Here is a 23,021-nt window from a genome sequence, read left to right on the forward strand (position 1 = left end):
CTCTCATTCCCTCTAATCCAAGTCAACATCCTGATACACTTCCTCTGCACTCTCTCTAAAGCTTTGACATCCTTCCGATAAACGACGACCAGAATTGTATGCAATTCTCCACATGCGGCCCAAGTACAGTTTTATAAAACCGTAACATAACTTCCTGATTTAGTTGGCAAAGCAATCCTCTTACCTTGATCTTCCACAGTTACTACTGGTATTGCCTGGGAATGCTTTAGAATCAAACAGTTAGATTCAAGCTGAGAATCTCACTGCCAGAGTTCACATCCTCTTGCTCACACACACACAGCTTCTCTCAAGGCAGCATCTCTGGAGGGGAGTAAACGGTTGCAGACCGAGACTCTTCATCAGTACTGGCAGTTCCTCCAGCATTTTGTGCTTGTTACCCTGGGACCCTAATCTTGTGGCTTTCTCAGAGATGGGGCAAGAGGAAGTTTAGAAACAAAGTCAAGGCACGGTTAATATTGGAGTCAACACCAAAGACCGCAGGAAAGCAGGCAGTCAAAGAGAATGACTGAGAGTATTCTTTAAAAAAAAGCCTTAAGATTGTCAAGAGTCAGAGGGTAGGGAGGCATAGTGAAGATATGCTCCCAATAGAGTGCACCTCAAATAGCCACTGACAACCAAGTCCAGCAACTGTCCTTGCCAGGTGGCTTGGCTACTAGACCCAGAACCGTTTCTACTGACAGAAAGGACAAAGGCAGGTTACTGGCACCTTAAAACCAGTCACTTCGGGCAGATGGGGCTCATCAGCTGTGGTTGGCAGTTCATCTAGAAGGAAAAATGAGATCTCAAACCTCCGCTGCCCTGAGGCTATACCTGCTCATGGGTATAGCCACAAGGAGTAAACCCAGAGGGAAAAGTCCGGAGCTGGTGTAAGGCAGTCCTACGCTGAGCTCAACGCTGACTGGCAACTCCTGCAACACCGCTGATGTCAAACTGAATCAGTCTCTGCTGTTCCTTTAGATTCATCAGCTGCGTGGAGAGGGGAGGCCTGGTGCTCGGGCAACAGTTTGCTGTCCGTATCGTACCGCCCTGGCTTGCAGATCAAACACAGACAGCTAGGACACAACCTCATGGTCGACCTCAACCAACCGAGGCCTCACTCCCCACCTCCCCTGCTCCAGGAAACCAAATTCACAAGCTGTTTGCATATATTTTTATTTAAAAAGAACTTTACAATGGATCCTAAATTTGTTAACACATTTTGTGTTTTGGATGTAGTTTAATTAACGTTTCTTTTTACACAGTGGATTAAATTAAATCCCAACAGCTCAATAGTCACAAACAGCAGCTGGGGGTGGGGGGGGGGGGGGGGACGGCGGAACAGCATTGCACGTCATTGGCGCTGGTGCCAACTCACTGTGCGTACTGAACTTTCAGCTAGAATATCCAACAGCTAAATTACAGAGCATATAAACAGGTGGGGGCACGAGGGGGCACCCCAGCACCAGGCAACAAACAGAATTTCAAATAATTACAGCATCTGATTGCAATTAAAATGTAACAGCAGATAGGCATTGGGGGCAGGGGGTACACACACCAACTGTACAGCGAGGCGACTGGCCTACAGAATTCCCATGCAATCCTTCCCTGGATTCCGGCCGTGACCCAGTGACCTTGCTTCTGGAGGGATCGATCTCCGGTCTCAATGGGGCGCATTCTCCCTCTCTCCCCACCTATCCCATCCGAGAGGGGAGGTGGTCAGTCAGTGGTCTCCATTGGTGACACTCGCGGTGCCGGGCTGGGTGCCCGTTGCTGGGATCCTGGGCAATTTTTTCGCTGGACTGGGTGCAGACTAGGAAAGAAGGTGAATATCGTTAGATGCATGACTGCCTCCTACAGAATCACTCACTACTTCCACTATAATCGTCCCCTTCCAGCCCAGCAACCCCGGAATTAACCCGAGCTAATCACATGGCTGTGAAGATAGTGCCGGTGTGTGGAGACTGCCCCCTACAGAGTCACTCACTACTTCCACTATAATCATTCCCTTCCAGCCCAGCAACTCCTGAATTAACCCGAGCTAATCACAGGACAATGGATAATGACCAATCAACCTACAAACCCATACGTCTTTGGACTGTGGGAGGAAACCGGAGCACCTGGAGGAAACCCACATGCACAGGGGAAGAACGTACAAACTTTCTTACAGAGGATGCTGGATCTGAACTGCAAACTCCAATGTCCCAAGTTGTAATAGCATTGCGAGAACCACTACGTAATTTGTTCTACCCCGTTACAGCTGAAAGCTCTGTGGAATGATTTGATCTGTACAGGAGACTGAGAACTGAACCTCGGTACATGGCGGCCGTCATAAATCAATGCAATGCAAGATACTGCCAACGGTGGGAGGGATGTGCTCATGTATTGGGCACATGTGACATCAGATACGACATGATAGTGCAGCGGCTACTGCAATCGCTTTACACGCCAGAGATCACCGATTGGGGTTCAGTTCCTACCGCTGTCTGTAAGGAGCTTGCACGTTCTCCCAGTGACCGTATGGACTCCCTCTCACAGTCCAAAAACATAGTTACAGGCATACTACGTTGGCGGCGGAAGTGTGGTGATTTGATTTAACGCAAAGCATTTCACTGCATGTTTCGATGTTTGACGTACATGTGACAAATATAGCTGATCTTTAAAAAAAATTCAATAAACCCATGACCAATTTGTTGATCTATTACTGTAGTTGTGACAAGATAACAGGAACTCTTGACCTCTCAATCTACCTCTTTATGAACTTGCACCTTATTGTCTGCCTGTACCGCACTTTCTCTGTGGCTGTTACATTTCATTCTGCATTTTCCCTCGTTCTACCTCAATGCTCTGTGTAATGTGATCTGTATGAACAGTATGCAAGACAAGATTTTCACTGTACCTCGATTCATGTTACCAATTCAAACACCCCAGCCCCGAGAGTGTCCTGCAATTTGTCCACAACCCCACACCACCTCAATTCAATCCCTCCCCAGAGTGTTCCATGTGCCTCACCCACAACCCCACACCACTTCAATTCACATGCCACTGCCCCTTGGTTATCACCACCCACCTTTCCCCCTACTTAACACCCCCACCCAACCCTTGCCTCTGTCCCTCAACCACTCTCCTAATGCCCCTCCATCCCCCTCTACCAACCCAACAGCTCGCTGTAATCCCAATCACGTCCCATACTCCACACACAGTACAACACATTTCAGAGAAAGTATACAGCAGAGTACATGTCCCTTGGCTCATGACCTTTTAGCCAGAGCCACAATCTATCTAACCCTTCCCTCCCACCTAGCCCTCCATTTTTTTTTATCTGTGCCTATCGATGGACAGCAGGGTGGAGAGACATCTCTTCCAAAGGACGTGCAGGGCACTCGTTCTCTCTGCAAGACTGCGGGTCACCCTTGGGCAAGTATCACATCTGCTCAGCCCCCTGATCAGGATCACATGAAGCTATGGGAGCAGGTGGTGGATGGTCAAATGAAGAACTGGTGCAGGGGATGCAAGATGGCAGCACGACGCAGTGCGCAGCGGCCACTTTGGAATGAATATCTGTAATCTGTCATGTAGGATGCCGTGTACAATCCTGATTTGATGGAGACGGACGTGAGAAGCACGGAGCAACATCTGGTGAAATTTTTGAAATGCCTGTTTTGCTGTTGCTGCTACTGTGTGATTGGAAAAATCTCAGGGAATCCTCGGCTTTGCCTGCTGCTTGGCGGCCGGTGCCAGGGTCGAAGCGCTCGGCAGAGATGGTGCTCGGTGTCGGAGGGCTGGTCGGAGGCTCGAAGTTTTCGGACAGACTTGGAGTTGGCTGTGGTCGGGGCTCCCAGAGTGTTGTATCGGCAAGCTGCGGCGCTGGAGGTTCATGGCAGGAAGAGTTTTTCTTCCTTCTACCGTCTGCGTGAGATGATGGGCTGTCAGGACTTTGAGACTTTTTAAAACCGTGCCATGGACTGCTCTTTATCAGATTACGGTATTGCTTTGCACTGTTGAAACTATGTGTTAACTATAACTATATGTAACTATGTGGTTTTGTGTAGGTCTTGTAGCTTTAGGTTTGTCTGTTGGGTTTTTAGTTCCTTTCCCGGGAATGTGTTAAGATGGTAGCGTGATATCGATACGCAGCAGCCTCTCCGGACTCTGGATTGGGGACAACCAAACGTTATGTGGTTTTTCTGGTGTGGTCTGTTTTGTGCTTTCTTGTGATATAATTCCAGGGAATGTTGTCTCATTTTTTAACTGCATTGTATTTGTGGTTTATAAATGACAATAAACTGAATCTGAATATCACGTCCTGGTTACGTGACCACTAATGCCAGGCAGACAATCTCTGAAGAGTATTGATAATGGCCGGGATCACCCGAATTGTAAAGACACTGCCTGGAAGAAGTTAATGGTAAACCACTTCTGTAGAAAAATTTGCCAAGGTTTTCATGGTTTTGAAAAGACCATGATCGCCCACGTCATACGGCCAATGATGATGATGACAACGTGTATAAGAGTTGTCCCTATTGTATCTGCCTCTACCATCATGCACCAACCACTCTGTGTAAAAAAACCTACCTTTAACATCCCCTCTATATTTGCCTCTAATCACATTAAAATTATGCCCCCTAATATTAGCCATTTCCGCCCTGGGAAAAAATCTCTGGCTGTCTGCATGGTCTATGCCTCTCATCATCTGGTCCACCTCTATCAAGTTGTTTCTCATTCTCCCTCTTTATAACATTCAAGGCCATTTGGCCCATCAGATACCCATACAATCTCAGATCAATCCCTGTAATCCCATTCCCCACATTCCTCTCTCGTGTCCACCAGCACTCTTCACGTTCTTCTACCTCTCACTCCAGTGCCCATTAACCAACTGACCCACGTCACTGGGATGTGGGAGGAAACCCACAGGGTGCAGAACATGCAAACTCCACACAGACAGCAGCAGGTGTTGGGATCAAACCTGGCTCTCTGGAACTGCGAGGCAGTGTCCAAAACTACATTGAAGCCCCTCTCCACACTCCATCCTCCCTCCTGTTCCTCACCCCTTACGGTGGTGTGAGGGGGAACCAGACCACCCAGGAGGAACCCATGCTTTCACAGGGAGAAGGGGCAAACCCCACACCAGGGTAACGGCAAATGTCACAATCAAACCTGGTCACTAGAGTTGTGAAACAGCAGTGTGTCACCGAGCTTCTCCAAACTATACTGGAGCCCACCTCTCTCCCTTCAGCTCCATAACATCATCCACCCTCCAGTACCAACCCATCCCTTATGCCTCTGTTCCCCACCTCACCCCTCTGTTCACTCCAATCCACTGCCTTCCTCCTACTCTCCCACTGACACTCTCCGCTGCCATTTCCCCATCTGTAACCTACTCCATTTATTTATTTAGAGAACAGGTTCTTTGAGCTGCCCACCCAGCAACTCACCAATTTACTCCTAGCCTAATTACGGGACAACTTACAATGACCGATTAACCCAACCTGCACATCGTTGGACAATGGGAGGAAACCCACATATTCACAGGAAAGAATGTACAAACTTGTTTACAGAGGACACTGGAGCTTTGATGCCCCGAGGACATGAGAGTGTGCTGCTAACTGCTAGGCTATCTTGGCGCCCCCACCCTCCCCTACCTCCGCGGTGGCAGGGTTGCTGTGGTCCGTGCCGACTGGTGCCTCGAGGCTCCCGTTCTCCAGGAAGGGGCGACGTGCGTAGTCCCTCCGATGCTTCTCGTCCACGTGGGTCAGGTACCAGGTGCCGGGAAACAGGTCCTCCACTGCACCCTGGGGCTGCTGTCCGGCTGTAGGGTGGAGGTAGGGGGGAGGAGACAAAGTGATCAGCAGATTCACCAAACGTTCAGCAGTGAAGACTCATCCCCTAATATGCCAAGGGATGTATTTCGGTAAGGATTTTGGTACATCACCAGACTCTTGCAAATTTCTACAGATGTACCGTGCAGTGCATTCTGACTGGTTAAATCTCCGTCAGGTATGGAGGGGCCACTGCACAGGGTTGCAAACTCAGCCAGCTCCATCATGGGCACTAGGCTCCCTGGCATCCAGGACACCTTCAAAGGTGGCATCCATTATTAAGGGACCCCAACACTCAATACGTGCCCCCTTCCCATTGCTACCATCAAGATGGTGGTTCAAGACCCTGAAGACTCACACTCAACAACTTAGAAGCAGCTTCTTCCCCTCCGCCATCAGATTTCTGAACGGACATTGAACCCATGTACACTGTCTCACTTTTTTTTCTTTATTTTTACTGTATTTTCACTCTTTTTGCACTACTTATTTAAATTAAATTCTTTATACAGTACTGTGCATATATAGTTAGGGTGCCTAAGATTTTTCGACAGTACTGTATTACAGTCAACGTGGAGCAGAGTGAGCTTGTAAATCTGGCAGGAGCAAAGGATGTTGGGATTGGTGAGGGTGGAGTGCTGTGGGAGGGGTGGCAGAGAAGGAGTGCCCGGGGTGGGGGGAGGGGGGTGGCACAGGTGCAGACACACCCAGCCTTGGGACACCAGGCAAGGTCATTTGATGCCAAACAATAGGTTTGTTGATCATTACAGAATGTCTCTCTGGTGCTTCCCACTCCCTCCCCTCTCCCTTCCCCTTTTCCCAACCCCTCTCCCTGCTCTCTTCCCACTTTCAGTTCACAATAGAGACCCATATCAGAATCAGGTTTATCATCACTCACATAGGTCATGAACTTTGATTTCTTTTTTGCGGCAATGGTACAGTGGAATACATAAAATTACTGCAGTACTGTGCAAAAGTCCTAAGCACTCTATATCTGTGCACAAGACAGTGCTATATATACATTTCTTATTGTAATTTTGTATTGTAGTGTACTGTTGCTGGAAAATAACATTTCACGGCATACACAGTGATATTAAACCTGACTGAATCAATATGTGAGGGGATGCACTTTGGGAAGAACAGTCAGGATGAGTTACGCCTGTGCAGGGTAGGACCCTGGGAAGTACTAAAGGACAAGCCCGAGTTCAGGTCCAGGTCTGCAGGAGGCTGCAGAAGACAGACTGTCCTGGGGTTACAGGACTGCACTCGTGTGTGGCTGGCAGAGAGGAACAGGGCTGGTTTTTGTTGTTGTGTTCTGCTGAGCTAAATAGGCACCTGAATGTGTGGCGATACTTTCCAGCGGCCCCTACCCGATTGTCTTTTCTCCTCTTTTTCTTAGGCCAATCACCCCTTCACCAGAGTCCCCTGTCTTGGGCCAGTCCTTCAAGTTGGCCCCAGGTGTAGTCCATCTTTAAGGATCCTTCCTCTGCCAGGAATGAGGGCTTTGGAGATTCTGTAGCTCTGGGTTTTTAAACAGGAGGGGCTTGCTCCTATGATTGAGAAGGGGCTGGTCTCAGCTGAGCTACTGAACAGAGGGAGGCTGTGACTGAGCTGCCCCACCCTATCCAGCACTGTGGGGCAGGAGTTCCAGCACTCGAACACAGCGATGAGGAAGTCGCAGCGACCTATGTCTGAGGCAGGATGCGGGGGCATCAGCCGCAGGTGATGATGCCTCTTCAATGGGAGAGCCCAAGGGTTGGAATGATAACCTATTTGGGGGGGGTTGAGACAAGGGTGCAGTGGAGGCAGGGGTCGGGACAGCGGAAGGGAAGGGGGAGTGGAATGTGAGGAAGGAACACCCCCCTCTTGAGCCAGTGACCTTACCCAGGTGGTGAGTGTCCTCTCTCAGCTTCATGCTGGTGGCAAAGACCTCTGGTGCAATCTTCTTGCGCGAATCGAGTCGGGCCTGCAGGTCCGACAGGCTGCCCACCAGCCTGTCCAGAGCCGAGCCAGGAGCCGCGTCCTGAGTCACGCGCAGGGAATAGAGGGTGGCAGCCATTCCCGATCCATAGGAGAACAGTCCGATCCTCTGCCCTGCCAGCTGCTTTGCCGAACGCCTGTGGTGGGGAGAGGGGGAGTCGTCAGCCATCAGAAGCCGAGAGAACATGTGGCTCTCTTCTGGGGTTGAGGTACTTACTGCGCCAGGATGGCGGACAGGCAGCCGTAGACGGAGGGTGTGTACATGTTGCCGTTCTGGTTGGAGACCATTAGCGAGGGCTGCGTCTTCTGTTTGAAGATCTCGGCGCTGGCCTTCAGAAAGGCCTTTTCCACGTCCCTGTCGAAGTACGTGTCCTCCAGCTTCACGTCCCTGTCATGGAGAGCACACAGCTCGTGAGTCTCAGCAGGCGTCCCCGCACACCGCCCTCTATCCCAGCAGGCGTCCCTTCACACTACCCAAAATCCAAGCAGGGCCACACAGTTCATTAGTCCCAGCATGACACCCCTTGAGTTGCTTTGAATCACAGCAGAGCTCTGTAGCATGTTAGGGCCCTGTATGAGCAGAGCACCCTGAATGCTGCACACTATCCTAGCAGGCTTTCCCTATCCCAGTAGGGCACCCCATATGCCACCCAGTATCCCAGCAGAGGTGCACATATGATGCCTGCAATACCATCAGGGCTCCCAGAATGGAGAGATGTTCAACAGGGCTCCCTGCACATCAACCACACTACGATCACAGCAGGGAAACTACCAATTCCATCAGACCTGCTGGTACAAAAATCCCTGTAGTTTCGTGCTCCCCTCCCCAAGTTCCTTCACAAAACATGCACAAAGATACAACACCAACTGACAGTCCACAGCCCACACTCCCTGTCTACACATCATGCCACCGATATCCTTTACCACAGAGCAACACAGAACTCAGTGGCTGAAATCAAGGATCTCAACCATTGTACAGAATTAGGCCATTCAGCCCATCAAGTCTGAGTGGCTGATACATTTCCTCAACCCCATTCTCCTGCCTTCTTCTCTCTGCCTTAAATAAGAGCGATGACTTGATCTCCTGTGGTAACTAATTCCTCGGATTCACCACTCCCTGGCTAAAGAAACTCACCTTCAGCTTTGTTTGTTTTAGTTATTTAGAGATACAGAGCGGAACAGGCCCAATGAGCCACATCATTCAACGGCCAGTCGAATCACAGGATGATTTACAATGACTAACTTACTGATCCTTACACCTTTGGACTGTGGGAGGAAACCAGAGCATCTGGAGAAACCCACACGTAAACATGGGGAGATCGTGCAAACTTTCTTGACCGAACTCTGATGCCCCGAGCTATAACAGTGCTACACTAACCACTACACTACCGTGCCATACATCAAAGGGATGTCCTTTATTCTGAGGCTGTGCTTTCTGGTCCTCGACTCCCCTGCTTGTGGAAACATCCTCTCCACGTCCTTGCAAACCATCTATTTCCCTCCACAGATGCTGCCTGAGTCACTGAGTTCCTCTAGTTTCCAGTATCTGCAGTCACTTGTGTCTCGCTCATTATAGAGTGGAACCAGGCCCTTCGGCCCATTGAGTCCGTGTGGAACAGTAGGAGCTAGAGGAGATTTGGCATATCATCAGAGAGTGTCGAAAATTTATACAGATTTATGGCAGAGAGTACTCTGATTGGTTGTGGCATATGAAGGCTTCAATGGATAAGATTGCAAAAGGCTGCAGAGGGCTGTAAACTTAGCTTCATCAGTGGCACAACCTGGACATGCTGAAGAGGTGATGCCTCAAGATGGCAGCAATCATTACCACTGAAAACGTGCTCTCTTCTCATTACTACCATCAGGGAGGAGGTTCAGGAGACTGAAGACACACAGTGTCACAGGAACAGCTTGTTCTCTACCATCAGATTTCTGAACGCTCCGTGAACCTATGAACACTACCTCACTATTGTTAAAAATACATATTCTTACTGTAATTGATAGTAATCTTTATGTCTTGCACTGTACTGCCGCCATTAATCAATACATTTCACAATGAGTCAGTGTTTATTAACAACCCTGATTGGGAACCCACTCACCTGAAGGCCTCTAGGCCACTGAAGATGCCACTCTCAGTGTTGGGCTTTGAGTCACGGAGGAAGTCATTGAGGAGCAGGCGGGCCACTGATTTCTGGACCAGTTTGCAGTAGGGGGTGTGGAACACTATGTAGTCGAAGTCCTGCAGAGTGAACCGGGCATCACTACCCTCTGAAACACAATGGAGAGGATGCAGCACCGTCATCAAAACTGTACTGGCTGCTCAATTCACATCCACCACGGGAGGGCCAATCACCCCATCAACTCCCTCCCTGCTCCTTCAGAAGGTCGCTCCTGCACTCAAGACTACCATTCAGTCATAGAACATTAAAGAACTTTGGTAAAATCATCATTTTAACTACATGAATACAACCAACAAGTGAAAATGTAAGTGGGCTCCATCTACTAAAGTAATACTTCATGGAGTCCACTAAAGGAGGAAAATTGGCTTTATAAAGATCCTTTTTTTTTAGTAACTATGACACCTAAATATCTAAAAGAATCCATAACTTTAAAAGGAATATTATCATATATAGAGACAGATTCATTTAAAGGAAGTAATTCACTTTCACTAAAATTTATTTTATATCCTGAAAAGTCTCCAGATTTGTCAAATAATTTTAACAAAGCAGGAATAGATTCTTCAGGTTTAGATATATATATATACCAATAAATCATCAGCATAAAGAGAGATCTTGTGCATGGTCTCATTCACAAAAATCCCACAAATATTTTCCGCTTCACGAAGAGCAATAGCAAGGGGTTCTAATATTATTTTTATATTTATTTCAGAATATTCCTGTTTTTTTGACTAAGAAGTTTTTTGATTGGATTGATTCTATTATTCTGTTGTAGTGGTGTGCTACATGCAGTGCTGAAATAATGACACATAGTCGGTGAGCTGCAGTTGCAAAGAGGTTTATGCAAACTTCGCGGCCTCGCTTTAAAGCCTTCCTGTTCCCGCCCTCCCCGGGCAGGAATGCCATAGGAATGCATATTCACAGTCCTGTCCCGCGCGTGGGCTTTTCCCCTTGCCGGTGAAGAAGGCTTGGCGCCCTCTTTGGGACCGGCCTCAAAGCCGGCGTGCACCACTTTGTGAGCCGGTTTGAGTGCGCTGGGAAGTGGGTCGCCACACTATCTTTTATTTGGGATAATAAAAGACCAAGAATTGATAAATGTCATTTGCAAAAGTTGAAAAAGGACGGAGGTCTCGCTTTGCCTAATCTAAGAAAGTATTATTGGGCTGTTAAGTTGTGGTATATGTCCTTTTGGTTATATTGGGGTGATAGGAATGATCGGCCAATTTGGGTAGACCTGGAACTGAGAGCTGTGAAACAGTTTTACTTAACTTCGTTATTAGGAGTTGCTCTACCTAAACAATTAGCTAAAGTTGTAATTTAAACCTATATCCTATGGTTAAACACTCCTTACAAATTTGGATCTAGTTCCACAATATTTTTCATCTTAAAAAATTTAAACTTTGTAGTATAATTTATCTTAATTAACTTTTTTAAACCTTCTTGGAGTGATTCAATTTTTTTACTTTGGAAAAATAAAGGTATTAATTCTTTTTTGGATTTATTTAAAGAAGGCAGATTGATGTCTTTTGAACAATTAGTCTATAAATATTCTCTCTCATATTCACACTTTTTACAATCTCAAGTTAGACATTTTTTACAAAAATATTTAAGTAATTTTCCTTACATATTGGAGGCTAACTTGTTAGATACTATTATGAGTATGAGCCCCTCGTTGAAAGGTTCTATTGGAAGAATTTATAATTTATTATTACAATGGGATAAGGGTCCTTTACTTAAGTTTAAACAGGATTGGGAGAAGGAACTCAATTTGACTTTTACATGGGAGGACTGGACACGGATACTGAAGCTGGTTAGCTCTTCTTCGATCTGTGCTAGTCATTCACTGATTCAATTTAAAATTGTACATCGTTACCATTTGACGAAGGAGAGACTTTCTAAAATATTTCCCAATTTTGGTAAGTATTGTGATAGATGTAAAACTGAGATAGCTACACTGACACATATGTTCTGGTCATGCTCTATATTAAAACAATTTTGAAAGTCAGTCTTTTCGACAATTTCTAAAGCACTCAGAATCAACTTACAACCTAATAAATTGACTGTGCTTTTTGTAATAATTCCTCAGAATATCCATGGTATTTCTGTGTCTGACCAACATGTTATTGCGTTTGTTACATTGATAGCTAGAAGGGCCATTTTGTTGAAATGGAAGGATATCTCTGTGCCTACCTTGTCACAATGGTTCTTTCAAGTGATGCTGTGTCTCAGTTTGGAGAAAATTAGAAGTCGAACCTTTGAACCTTTATTTGATTTTGAGAAGAGATGGCGGGACATTTGCTCGTTATTATCATTTCAGTTAACTGATAGATTTCTAAATCACGTTCACGATGTAAATGTACATGTTTTTGATATATCTCTTTCTCTTATTGGCGGTTTGATGTTTATTTTTTAGAAGCTTTCTGTATGACTCATGGCTCCAGGGTTATATCCCCAATGGGTTTCTTTTTTTCTCCTCACTTTTCTTGCTTTTTTTTAAAATTCACAAAATTTTCAATTCTTAAGATAATTTCCTCTTTATGAGGCATTGTAAATGTTGTTACTTTGATGTACTTGTGCTATTTTTGAATAATAATAATAAAAAGATTTGAAAAGAACATTAAAGAACAGAAACAGGTCCTCTGATTAAATGCCTCACTAATCCAATACCTTCTGCCCACACAATACCGCTATTCTTCCATTCCCTGCGTTGATAGCCTCTCAGATGTCCTTAAGTCATCTGCCTCTACCGCCACCCCGAGCAACCATCACTCTCCGTGGCAAGGCCACCCTGAGGCCGGAAGAGCAACACCTCAAATTCCACCTAGGCAGCATCCAACCTGATGGCATGAACATCGATTTCTTTTTTCAGTAAGATTCCCACCCCCCCCTTTACCTCTTCTTCTATACCTCACTCTGGCCTCTAACATATTCTTCTCACCTGACTATCACCTCCCTCGGTGCCCCTCCTCCTTCCCTTTCTCCTATGGTCCATTCTCCTCTCCTATCAGATTCCTTCCTCTCCAGTCTTTTGACTTCCCCACCCACCTGACTTCACCTATCACCTCCAGCTATCCGCCTTCCCCTCCATACACCATTTTATTTTGGCACCTTCCTTTCCACTTTTGGTCTGAAACGTCAACTGTTTATTCATTTCTATAGATGCCGCCTGACCGGCTGTGTTCCTCCAGCATTTTGCGTGTGTTACCCATCACTCATTGTGTATCTAAAATGCATGCCCTGTCACATTAGATGTTTCAGGCCTGGGAAAAAGATACCCATGGTCAACTCTATCTGTGGCTCTCAATTTCATAAGCCTCTGTCAGTCTCTCCAGTTTGTTCAGCCTTTCCTTATACCACAAGCCTCTAATCTAGTTAGAATCCTGGTGACTGTTCTGCACTCTCTCCAAGTCTCCACATCATTCCTATAATGGGGCAATCAGCACTGAACACAATGCAGCCTAACTGGAGAGTAGGAAAGGGGAGAGTAGGAAAGGAGAGTAGGAAAGGGTCCATTTGTGTAACGTCAGGCCTGTATCACACACATCCCAACAACTGAGGAGAGTGAACTTGTAGAGGTTTATAAAAGTCATGGCATAAATAAAGTGAATGGTGACAATCATGGCCCCAGGGCAGAGCACTGACTCTAATCCGTACATCTTTGTAATGTGGGAGGAAACCGGAGCACCTGCAGGAAAACTATGTGGTTACTGGGAAAACGTACAAACTCCTTACACACAGCAGCAAAACTATACCCCAATCACTGCCCAATGAAATGTGATGTACACCACTAGCTGAGGATAGTGGGTGTAGGAATGAGCTAGCACAGCAAATAGGGTCACATAATTATAGCATTTAAAAAACATTAGGCCAGATACAAGGATAGGAAAGGTTTGGAGCAGGGGTTTCAAACCATGGACAAATACCATTAACTGAGGGGCCCATGACCCCAGGTTGGGAACCCGTGGGCCAAACACAGCCAAATAAGACCAGCTCATTAGGCAACTGGGCCAACACAGGCTTGTTGGGCTTTACAGCCTGCTCACCTTTCTGCTTCTGTGCCTGGTACTTGTTGCAGTAGAACCTGTAGCAGTGATCAAGCGCACTGAGGTAGCACTGAATGGAGAGCTTGCCGTCCACCACAGGGTACTCCGACACCATGTCGGGCTTGTAGAAGTCGTACACGTGCTGCATGTGTGTCCCGCGCAGCCCTGTGGGGAAGGATACAGTCAGCATTTACAATGACAGAGGCAAACAACCTCCGTACCACGTGCACACAGACACCTGCATTCAGCAATGAACACACTCACTCACGACTGGTGAGTGAGGCCATTCAATCTATCAGATCCATGTTGGCTCCCAAGGACTAAGTTTAGGTTTTAAATAAAATCTTTATTTATTTAGAGATACAGTGTGGAAGAGGCAGTTCTAGTCCAATGAGCCACACCAACCAGCAACTCACTTTTTTAACCCTATCCTAACCATAGGCCAACTTACAATGGCCAATTACCCTACTAGCCATTACATCTTTGAACTGTGGGAGGAAACCCACATGGTACGAACGTACGAACCTTTACAGACGACACCAGAACTGAACTCTGAACTGTAATAGCGTTGTGCTAACTGCTACAGTACCATGGCAACCAAATTAGTTTATTGTCATTTGGCTGTGCATATATACATATATTTATAAATCGTTGAAATTTGCATCACGTGACCTTTCCTAAAGATGACTGTAAACAAGCCATAGCCCTAACAAGCTAATTAAGGTCTGAGACCTTGGTAAAAGTTGTCTGAGAGCTCAAATTTCTTGGGGTGCCCAACCTTTTGCACGGTGCTCCTTTCATTTTTTTCTACTCTAAAATTGTACAAAACAAATACACGTGGCCCCCGTTTTTTGAATGTTCGCTTTATGACAGCTCGCTGTTACATAAGACCTACATTAGTACCTGTTTTCGCTAACCAAATAAGGTTTTTGATTTTATGAAAAAAAGACACCTGTTTTATACGTGTGTTTACCCTGAGAAAGACTATAACGAATGTGAAACCTTGTGCGGGCAATTGTGTGCGCATGTGCGTACATGCGTACACATGTACATATATATGCCTGTACGTGCCGATGTTTTCCTCCAAATTGATAGTGGTTCGCTGTCTTCCCGACTTTGATAAGTGAAACTGCACCATACATACAATATTTCTACTCTGTATAGGCTGTATATTTATCATATCATTCCTGCTTTTACTATATGTTAGTGTTATTTTAGGTTCTATGTGTTATTTGGTTTGATTTGGTAGGTTTTTTTGGGTCTGGGAATGCTCAAAAATTTTTCCCCATATAAATTCATGGTAATCGCTTCTTCGCTTTACGGCATTTCGGCTTACAAACGGTTTCATAGGAATGCTCTACCTTCAGATAGCGGGGGAAACCTGTACACCAATCTTGCTTAAAATGTTGAAAAGAATGTTTAATCTTTAACTTTATGACTTCTGGAAATCAGTTCATCTTCTACTCAATTAACTATTCACAGTAACAGAAATTTTGACCGGGGTGCCCAAACTTTTGCATGCCACTGTACATCACACACAGCACATAAAACAAAATATTACCACAAATTAAGTTAATAAAAATATAATTCAAAATGCATGTGAAGTGCATATCAAAAGGTAAACAGTGATCAATTCGTTGTCCTAGTGATGAGACCCCAGTGTTGGCAGGATATTCATTAGCCTCACTGATTAATAATCCCATCTGTCCAATTCCCACCCCTCGCATTATCAGGGTGGAGCAGCAACACCTCATGAGCACTGTGGGAGGTGCCCTTTGAGGGGATGGGTGTTCTACCTCAATGCACTGTGTAATGAATTGTTCTGTATGAATAAGCAAGACAAGCTTTTTACTGTACCTCAGTACCCGTGATAAATATTCCACGTCCAGAGGGAGATTCGTGGTAACGTACCTCGCTCTAATCCCAGGGGTGCGTCAGGTCCGACCAGCATTGCAACGGCACCCGCCCCTCCTGTGGGGCGTGCACTCCCGGTAGCGTAGACAGCAATGTCACCAGCAACGACCAATGCGTAGCGCCCTGCCCAGCCACAGGCAGAAAGAAAGTGTTAGAGCACACACCTCCATCACTCCTACCCGCACCTGCCCCTGAATCATCACCACGGTGTGGGATTTGGTTTCATTGTAAAGTCAGTTTACGTACTAAGCAAAACCTCCTCCTCCGCACACTTGACTGTTCAACAGACTCCACTGTAAGGGCATCAAATCTCTCAGGCAGAGGTACGGCAATGGCTCTATCTCAAATTACGTTAGAGAAGGTTTCATGATATTTACAGCATTGTGAGATATCACACATTACGCCTTACATGTGCACAAGTTAAGATCTGAGAATTTATATTTGTGCGTTGGATATGATCAAGAATTAGGTAATTCTACAGTAGCATGTATTTCCATAAAGTACTGTAAGAATTTCAAATGGGAAACACTGTTTGATATAAGACCATAGGAGCAGAAATAGGCCATTTCGCTCATTGAGTCTGCTCTGCCACTTCATCATGGCTGATCTATTTTCCCTCTCAGCCCTGAACTCCTGCCTTTTCCCCGTATCCCTGCAAGCCCTAATCAATCAAGAATCTATCAACCTCTACATGGTGATCAGGTGGGATTTATCAGGGGCCGCAGCTCATCTGATCACATCAGGTGTCTTGTGAATATTATGTGGTCAGTCGCTGATACTCAGTCACCTATAGCAGCTATTTCACTCGATGCTGAAAAGGCATTTGATTGGGTGGAATGGGGCTATCTGTTTAAGATTCTTCAATTTTTTGGATTTGGACCCATCTGTTTAAAATGGATTAGACGGTTATATAATAATCCTGAAGCAGCTGTTCAAACTAGTGGGTACATTTCACCTTACTTCTCTCTCAGAAGGGGTACCCGACAGGGTTCCCCACTTTCCCCAGTGTTGTTCTGTCTAGCTTTGGAGCCCCTGGCAACAGCTATCAGAGAAAATGAGAACTTTATAGGGATATCTGTGGGAGGACAGGTTCATAAACTAATGCTTTATGCAGATGATATTTTATTATTTTGTGTTGGACCTTAGTCAGTCAGTGTATGTATTTGTAACATTATAAAGTCTTATTCTAGGTTCTCAGGTTATAATTTTCTAGAAATAAAATTTATTAAAAATTTTTTTTAAAAATCTGTCAACCTCTGCCTTAAACATACACAATGACTCGGCCTCCACAGCTGTCTGTGGCAATGAACGCCACAGAGTCACCACTCTCTGGCTAAAGAAGTTCCTCCTCATCTTCATTCTAAAAGAATGCCCCTCTATTCTGAGACTGCGTCCTCTGGTCATGCGCTCTTCCACCATAGGAAACATCCTCTCCACATCCACTCTATCAAGACCTTTCAATATTCGATAGGTTTCAATGAGGCCACCCCTCATTCTTCTGAATTCCAGTGAGCACAGGCCCTTTACAAGCCTCTCAATCCCATATTCATTTTTGTGAACCTTCTCCAATATCAGCACATCCTTTCTTTGATAAGGGGCCCAAAACTGCTCTCAGTACTCCAAATGATGTCTCACCTGTGCTTTATGAAGCCGCAACATTACATCCTTGTGGGTTGCTTTTGTGTAGCTGTATTAGGTAAGGACATAATGCTGAGGCTTCATAAGGCACGGGTCAGACCACACTTGGAGTACTGTGCGCAGTTTTGGGCTCCTTATCCAAGAAGGGATGTGCTGGCATTGAGAGGGTCCGGAGGACATTCACAAGAATGATCCCAGAAATGAAAGGGTTACCATGTAGTACTGTGCAAGTCTTAGGCACATGTAAAACAAATTCTGTAAAGCAAAGATGATTTCAAAGATAATTAAATTACAAGTTTTCAAATATCAAAAAATTTGCATGAAGAGCAGTAAACTAAAAAAAAGAATCAGCATTTGGTGAGACCACCGTTTGAATGTATTCTCTTAGGTACACTGCCATGCAGTTTATTAACAATAAAGAAACTTTTAAAAATCAGCTGGGAGATTGTTCCAAGTATCTTGGAGAACTTGCCACAGTTCTTCTGCAGATTTTGGCTGTCTCGCTTGCTTCTATCTCTCCAGGTACTCCCAGACAGTCTCGATGATGTTGCGATCTGGGCTCTGTGAAGGCGACACCATCTGAAACCAGATAAAAAATCTCGGGTGCCTAAGACTTTTGCACAGTACTGTTTGAGGAGGATTTGATCGCCAGAATTTAGGAGAAAGGGAGAATCTCATTACAACCCATCAAATATTGACAGCCTAGAAAGAGTGGATGTGGACCGCATGTTTCCTAGAGTGGAAAAGTCTAGGACCAGAGGGACGTTGATTTAAAACAGAGATGGAGGAATTTCTTTAGCCAGAGTGTGGTGTACCTGTGGAATTAATTGCCAAAGATGGCTGTGGAGGGTATAATGAAGTGGAGGTCAATAGGTTCTTGGTTAGGCAGCATGTGAAAGGTTATGGGAAGGCAGGAGAATGGGGCCGAGAGGAATAATAATCAGCTATGATGGAATTGGACAGGGAACAGAGGAGATTCTCATGAATGAAAGGGTTAATGTATGAAGAGCATTTGTGGGCTCTGTACCTGTACTTCCTGGAGTTTAGAAGAATGAGGGGGATGTAAGTGAAACATCTTATGTACCGAAAGGCCTAAGTGGATGTGGAGAGGATGTTTCCAATAGTGGGGGAGTCAAGGACTAGAAGGCCCAACCTCAGACGAGTGGGATGTCCCTTTGGAACAGAGATGAGAAGTAATTTCCTTAGCCAGAGTAGACAGAATTCACTGCCACACATGGCTGTGGAGGCCAAGTCATTGGGTATATTTAAAGTGGAGGTACATAGGTTCTCAATAAATCAGGGTGTCAGAATGGTCTAATTCTGCAGCTGTGTCATATGGAAGTCTCGGAGTGTGAGGGACCAGAGACTCACAGAGATAGGATGCAGCAGGTGGGAGAGGTGGGGTGGGGGTGAGGGAGGGAGCGTGAACCCACCGTCCCAAGAGCTGGACTCCACCCAGTTGACAGAGTTGAAGAGTGCAGCTGTGCCCCCATAGCAGGCATTGGTGGTGTCGATGCCCTCGATATCGGTGTTGCCGGACTCTTCGAACAGCTGCATCAGCACAGTCTTGACGGACTTGGACTTGTCGATGATAGTCTCGGTGCCCACCTCCAGCCGCCCGATGCTCTCGTAGGGCAGGTTGTTCCGCTCCAGCAGGCGCTGCACCACCGTCAGGCAGAGGGAGTTGATGTCCTCGCGGTCCGAGCAGAAGCCCATGCGCGACTGCCCCAGGCCTACTGTGTACTTGCCGGCGTCCACCCCATCGAACTTCTCCAGCTCGGTCTGCTCTACAAACTGTGCCGGGAAGTAGATCTCCATGGCAATGATGCCCACATCCTTGGGCCAGCGGGCCTCGGCAGTCACGGGAAGGGATCCGGGCATCGTGGAAAGACTAGGGAGACAGAAGGAGAGAGGGCATGAAGACCAGCTCACACAGGCCCAGGTGGGGGGAGTGAATCCTGCACACTACATACACATCACTCCATTCAGAGATATACTACCCCTGAGCTACAGGAGCAGAATTAGGCAGTTCAGCCCATCAAAACCACTCCTGATACTTTTCTCTCCCAAGCCATTCCTACCTGAACCCTGTTACCAGCCAGTAAGTGTGTACCTTCTGCCCTCCACGAGGACCACACTCAGGTTGTGGTTAGGAGGCAAACGTGCCGGCTGTAGTCAGCTTTGGCTCTTGGTAGGGCAACTGGTCCTCGAGGTAAGGGGGTTCAGCTCAGGGTAACAACACTAACTGGTAAAACAAAATTGTTACAGAAACTGAAATGAAGAATCCTCCTATGTCTGAATGTTTCAGTATGCAGAACTTCCCACTATTCAGGACATTCACAAAGACAGGTGTGTAAAAAGGGCCAGAAGGATCATTGGAGACCTGAGTCACCCCAATTACATACTGTTCCAGTTGCTACCATCCGGGAAATGGTACTGCAGCATAAAAGCCAGGAACAACAGGTTCCGGGACAGCTTCTTCCACCAGGCCATCAGACTGATTAATTCACGCTGATACAATTGTATTTCTATGTGATATTGACTGTCCTGCTGTGCACACTTATTACAAATTACCATAAATTGCACATTGCTCATTTAGACAAAGACATAACGTAAAGATTTTTACTCAAGTGTGTGAAGAATGTAAGTAATAAAGTCAATTCAGTTCCTGAGTCTCCACCCATGACCGACAGTAGCGAAAACCAAGGAAGGTACTGACACAATGAACATCTCCAGAGATGGAGGACCTTCATTACTGCTCCAAAAACCAGCTGCACAACAGCCAGTATCTTCTGCATGAGGCATTTCAGGTTCTCCCCTTCTTAACCTGAATACAAGGATCTCTGCACACACCACGTTCTGACTGGTTAACGGAGCACGGCTCAAACCCATGAGCCAGGGATCTCCTCTGCAACAAGACAGAACTGTCCCAGGACATGATCTGTCCGTGACTGCAGTTCAGCATATCAGCACTTAACCTTGGTGTGAGAGCATGTTACCTGACTATGTCAGCACAAGCCTTTACTGTCTAGAGATCCTGGCAAAGTGTGGTGAAGCTGACAAGATACCTACACAGGCTGCAGCTGAACACAGTAAATCACAATCTCACACACAAAGAGGGGGAGGGGAAGGAAAGAGTGAAGGGAGACAGACACACAAAGAGGGTCTGAGGAAAAAAAAACACGTAAAAAGAGGCAGAAGGAAGGAGAGAGTGAAGGGAGACACACATACACACAGAGGGAGGGTGCTGGAATAAGGGGTGAGAAGAGGGAGAGGCAGACAGAGAGACAGACCAATGGTGATCAAGGGCAGTGAGACACTGTGTGGAAAACACATCCATCAATCCTGGATCTCTGAGTCACTAGCACACATTTCCGTTGTTGATGGAAAAGAATTCCACACTCCCCGGCACGGAGTATCACATATACGTGGCAAGTCCTGACAATCCAAACTTTAAGCAGACTGTAATGCCCTATCAGCCACAAATCACTGGAGAATTCAGTGAACGAGCAGCTTCAGCACAATGCCTCCTCCCTCTCTCTCTCTCTCTCTCTCACACACACGCACGCAGTACCTGTGGGCTGTGGGAACCGTGTGGTGCGCCACCACATAAATGCGCAAAGCTGCAGGCCGTACGCATTCAGCAGCAATCCACGCCCGGGCCGCCCACAGTCTGGGTCAGCATGAGGTGGCGACTGAGGCTCAGCCAATGTGCTCCGAGCCCTGACGTAATGCAACACGATCAATGCTGACAGCTCAGGGGCGGAGGGGAAGATGCAGAACTGGCCCTCAGGAAAGGAGAGGTGGGGGAAGAGGCAGATAGGCAAACGGACAGAATGCAGGTAACACGCAGCTCTGAAGGGGAATAGGGGAGAGAGGCGGGGAGGGGCAGGCGCAGAGACAGACGGTGTATGTTGAGGAGCGTGATAGATTTGAGGACAGGGAGAAGCTGTTTGGAGGGAATGAGGAGAAACTGCCTGCAGTCGTACACTCTCTGAGAAAGCTGTGATTGTTAGATGATCCAAGGTTTACCCAGCAGTACAGACCATGTTCCAAGCTGCTGAATTTCCAGGCTGTGTAAAGCCCACCGTAAGCCTGACAGAATCACTGCTCATAGTTGCTCATTCGATTCAATGCAAACGGTTCATCAGGAACCATCTTCTGAAGTATCTGGGATATTTTTTGTACTGTATCAGGGATACTCTGTAAATACTCTGAGTCCAGGCTGTCACAGGGAGCATGTACAAACTCCTTACAGACAGTAGCAGGAATGGAACCTGGGTCATTGGTGCTGTAACAGCGTTATGCTAACCACCATACTACCGTGCCGACCCAACCGTGAGACATTCTAAAACATTTTTCAATCAATAACAACAGTAAAGTAGTTCATGGCATTCATTAAAAGCTGTATGACAATTGTTGTTAAAGTCAAGATTTAATGATCATAAGACATGGGAGCAGAATCAGGCCATTCGGCCCATCGAGTCTGCCCCACCATTTCATCATGGCTGATTTATTGTCTCTCTCAAACCTTTCTCTTGCCTTGTCCACTCCTCAAGAAGGGAGAGAGAAAAAAGAAAGGAAACTATTGGCCAGTTAGTCCGACCTCAGTGGGTTGGGAAGATGTTGGAATTGATTGAGGGTGAGGTTTCAGTGCACTTGGGGGTACATGATAAAATAAGCCACAGTCAGCATGGTTTCCTCGAGGGAAAATTTTGACAAATGTGTTGGAATTCTGTGTAGAAATAACAAGCAAGATAAATAAAGAAGAATCAGTGGATGTTGTGTACTTGGGATTTTCAGAATGCGTTTGACAAGATGCCACACATGAGGCTGTTTAACAAGCTACGAGCCCGTAGTATTACAGGAAAGATTCTAGCATGGGGATAAAGCAGTGGCTGATTGGCAGGAGGCAAAGAGTGGGAACAAAGGGAGCCTTTTCTGGCTGGCTGCCAGTGACTAGTGGTTTTCGACAAGGGTCTGTATTGGGACTGATTATTTTTATGTTATTTATCAATGATTTGGATGATAGAGTTGATTGCTGCAAAGTTTGCAGATGATATGAAGATAAGTGAAGGGGCAGGTAATTTTCAGGAAGTAGAGGCTATAGAAGGACCTAGACAGATTAGGAGAATGGGGAAAGAATTTGCAGATGGAATACAGAAGAAATAAAAATAGTGATTATTTTCTAAATGAAGAGAAAATACAAAAAACTGAGACCCAAGGGACTTGGGAGTCCTTGTGCAGGATTCCCCAAAGGTTAATCTGCAGGTTGAGTCTGTGGTGAGGAAGGCCAATGCAATTTTAGCATTCATTTCAAGAGGACTAGAATATAAAAGTAAGGATGTAATGTTAAGACTTTATAAAGCACTGGTGAGGCCTCACCTGGAGAATTGTGAGCAGTTTTGGGCCTCTTATCTTAGAAAGGATGTGCTGACACTGGAGAGGGTTCAAAG

At 46.1% G+C, this 23,021-nt stretch overlaps 1 protein-coding gene across 5 annotated transcripts in view; it reads right to left on the bottom strand.

Moving 5' to 3' along the window:
* Positions 1–1,157: 1,157 nt before the first annotated feature.
* The window catches only part of hmgcs1 (3-hydroxy-3-methylglutaryl-CoA synthase 1 (soluble)), a 44,694-nt gene continuing 22,830 nt past the window's right edge, over positions 1,158–23,021 (bottom strand). For 4 of the 5 annotated variants that reach the window (XM_059974210.1, XM_059974211.1, XM_059974212.1 and 1 more), the window contains exons 2-9: positions 18,999–19,456; positions 15,925–16,050; positions 14,014–14,178; positions 9,893–10,061; positions 8,011–8,181; positions 7,698–7,930; positions 5,640–5,806; positions 1,158–1,810 (exon numbers count right to left, since the gene is read on the bottom strand). In XM_059974210.1, the coding sequence (XP_059830193.1) occupies positions 1,721–1,810; positions 5,640–5,806; positions 7,698–7,930; positions 8,011–8,181; positions 9,893–10,061; positions 14,014–14,178; positions 15,925–16,050; positions 18,999–19,456 (1,579 nt within the window). In that variant the 3' untranslated portion in view covers positions 1,158–1,720. Of the gene's footprint in view, positions 1,811–5,639; positions 5,807–7,697; positions 7,931–8,010; positions 8,182–9,892; positions 10,062–14,013; positions 14,179–15,924; positions 16,051–18,998; positions 19,457–21,139; positions 21,270–23,021 lie in introns of those variants that run through there. The other variant, XM_059974213.1, reaches the window with a different exon arrangement.

This window comes from Hypanus sabinus, chromosome 7, assembly GCF_030144855.1.
Source record: "Hypanus sabinus isolate sHypSab1 chromosome 7, sHypSab1.hap1, whole genome shotgun sequence".
Lineage (NCBI taxonomy): Eukaryota > Metazoa > Chordata > Chondrichthyes > Myliobatiformes > Dasyatidae > Hypanus > Hypanus sabinus.